At 37.1% G+C, this 3,034-nt stretch overlaps 1 protein-coding gene across 1 annotated transcript; it reads right to left on the bottom strand.

Moving 5' to 3' along the window:
* Positions 1–1,277: 1,277 nt before the first annotated feature.
* Positions 1,278–1,658, bottom strand: LOC141619058 (secreted RxLR effector protein 161-like). The gene has a single exon (XM_074436091.1). The coding sequence runs from the start codon at positions 1,656–1,658 to the stop codon at positions 1,278–1,280; it is 381 nt and encodes a 126-aa protein (XP_074292192.1).
* Positions 1,659–3,034: the final 1,376 nt, after the last annotated feature.

Raw genomic sequence — 3,034 nt, 5'->3', positions numbered from 1 at the left:
AATTAGTATATCTATTGGGGTTACATCCTATAGGTGTGACCATAAGAGATCAGCTGACCACCGCCATCACACGACAGTAACGTCAAACTCTAGTCAGCCGAGCGTTACCGATGAACGTTGACAAGCGGACAAATATATAATATAAATCTCTGATATTCCATGTACGAGATTTAGTATGTAGACGCACTATTGTTGAGGACACTACTCCAACAATCTCCCACTTGTCCGACACAAGTGTGCGCTACCAATTCTCTTGTCCGTTAAATGTCCCACTCAATGCAAGATGTCTTTCAGGTCGTTCTTGCACGTGATCATATCATATAGTGGTTTCCTCGATCTGGAGAATAACTGTCTGACCGGATAGTCTAAGTAGATCTCATCCGAACGTGGCCACGCATTTCAAGTCACCTCAGCTCGAATGGCCTTGAGATAATAAACCTTGACGAGGGTGGACAATCATGCTGACCTATTTTCTTCATTAGATACAGATCACAATGACCCAGTAAATGTCCTTCAGCCTCCTTTTACGGTGCGACCTAGGACAAAAACTAAAGCCACCGGAAAACCGTACCAACTCTGACAGATAGTCGTAAGTCTAAAGAATTGACTCGAAGGAATAGATAGAAATCCTTGCCACGACCAGGCAACATGAGGATTCTATGAATTGTCACTGTCCAACAGATTGTCTCAACAATATGCCTATGTAATCGACCAGTCATCTTTATGACCCTATGGTGGTTGAACACACCATCAATCGACTTACAATCTAGTCACTCTGAGACGTCACCTCATTAAGTAACTAGGGACCAAAATACAATGTTAATCCAGTTCACTTTAATAGAATTCAACATTGTCAATACAATCTATTTGGATAAAATAAAGTATATAAATTCAGATAAAATTGAAAAACTAGAGTTTATACACTATAAAAGCTCAAACGATGAATGTGATTATCATATATGAAATAATTAATACAATATCTAATTATTACATATCTCATAATCTACTATAATTCAGGCATTCGCCTTTATCCTATAAAAGCTACATGACCATCATGCTTAGCCTGCGATAAAGGCTTGGTTAAAGGATCTGCATTATTTGCATCTTTCCAACCTTACAAATCGCTATTTCCTTCCTTTCAATATAATCTATAATTACATGAAATTTTCTTTGTACATATCTAAACTTATTACTAGACTTGGGCTCTTTTGCTTGGAAAATTGTCCCACTGTTATCACAATAAATAGTGATAGGATCTTCGGCTGTCGGAACTACCCTTAGTCCTTCCAAAATTGCCGAATCCATACAGCTTCTTTTGCAGCTTCAGATGCTGCAATGTACTTAGCTTCCGTTGTAGAATCCGCAATGACAAACTCTTTAAAACTTCTCCAACAAACCGCACCTCCATTTATCATAAAGACAAAACCAGCTTTGGATTTCATATCATCCCTATATGTTTGGAAACTAGCATTCGGGTAACCTTTTACACGTAACTCAGTATCTTCTCCAAACACTAAGAATGAATCCTTAGTCCTTCTCAAGTACATAAGAATATTCTTAACGGCTATCCAAGGACTCTCACCTGGATTGTTTTGATAATTACTCGTCATACTCAAAGCAAATGAGACATCGTGACGGGTACAGATCATAGCATACATGATCGATCCAACAGCGGAAGCATAAGGAATCGATTTCATGCGTTCAATATCCTCAGGCTCAGTAGGACATTGTGACTTACTCAAAGTAATCCCACTACCTATCGGCAGAAATCCTCTCTTAGAGTTTTTTCATATTGAACCGATCAAGAATCTTATCTATATACTCCTCTTGACTCAAAGCTAATATCCTTTTGGATCTATCTCTATAGAACCTGATACAAAATAAAGGTTTTCTATAAACCATTATGACTAGTTTATTTCCTAATTAGATTATTACTAGTTTATTAATTTCCTAATCCAGTTAGAATAAGTAAGGTAACTGTATTAGCTTTAGGAAAGACAACTAGAGTCGGTTTAGGCAAGTGTTTAGGTGAAATATAACTAGTGTTTTAGGTAGGTTTGGCTTGTTTAGTAAGTCGATCTATTAGTATAAATAGGGAGCCTGTTGTATTGTTTTATTTATCGATTGAGAATTAATAAAAATTAAAGCAGAAGCTTTTTCGTGTTTGCAAGTTCTGTAAACATAGGATCGACGCGTTTTTGTTCCGAAATTGTTATTGTTTGACGCGTTTCAAACTCTAACCCGATTGATAGCAATAGGTCTTGCGATTCAATCACCATTGTTCGATCTATAGGTCTAGATCGCGCAAATATCCCATTGTTTCAATTTCTAGACAAATTTCGAAGAAAATATCCTTTTTAATTGTTGTTCGTTATTCTTTGAAACCGCTTCCGCGCAACTTTCGTATCATATATGGTATAAGAGCATCGGCTCTTAATTTTCTTAAATCTAGACGGTCCTAGGCGCGTCAAAGCCAAGTTGTTAGTTGAATTTCTGATTGCGATTAGAGTTCAAGGGTTAAACTCGTACATGTAGTTCGAGGGTTAATCGGTTTTGATCCAAGAAGCACGATTCTAGTAACTTTCTACTCAAGGCGTGACGGTTGCAAACAAAAAAAAAGTTACTGTTCACGTGCGCGGTATTGTTCATCCGCAAAAAAAACATGTTGGGAGTGTTCTTGTTTGAAAGCAACTATGAAGAAAATGTTAAATTTGATCCGATATTCCCTCCTATTTTTGATGATTATAAGGATGAGGTGAATGTGGAAATTATTCTCGTGCAAGGAGGGTGGATAGGTGGAAGGCACAAGTTAAGATGACACAAGAGGATTATAGATGATTATTATGGTTACAAATCAATGGAGATTGAAGATGATGAGCTGAAGACGAAATTAATGATTTGCACACATAACTTTCTGTTCTTCATCGTCAATTTTGCATCTGAATTTACTAGGATTGTATTCGATCCCGGTGGATTCCATGGTTCTAAGAATCGGGACGATTCTTTTGAAGAAAAGGAGTATGATTCAAAATAA

Source organism: Silene latifolia, chromosome X, assembly GCF_048544455.1.
Source record: "Silene latifolia isolate original U9 population chromosome X, ASM4854445v1, whole genome shotgun sequence".
Classification (NCBI taxonomy): Eukaryota; Viridiplantae; Streptophyta; class Magnoliopsida; order Caryophyllales; family Caryophyllaceae; genus Silene; species Silene latifolia.
Note: the sequence above shows the minus strand (reverse complement) of the source record. Positions and strands in the feature narration are given on the sequence as shown.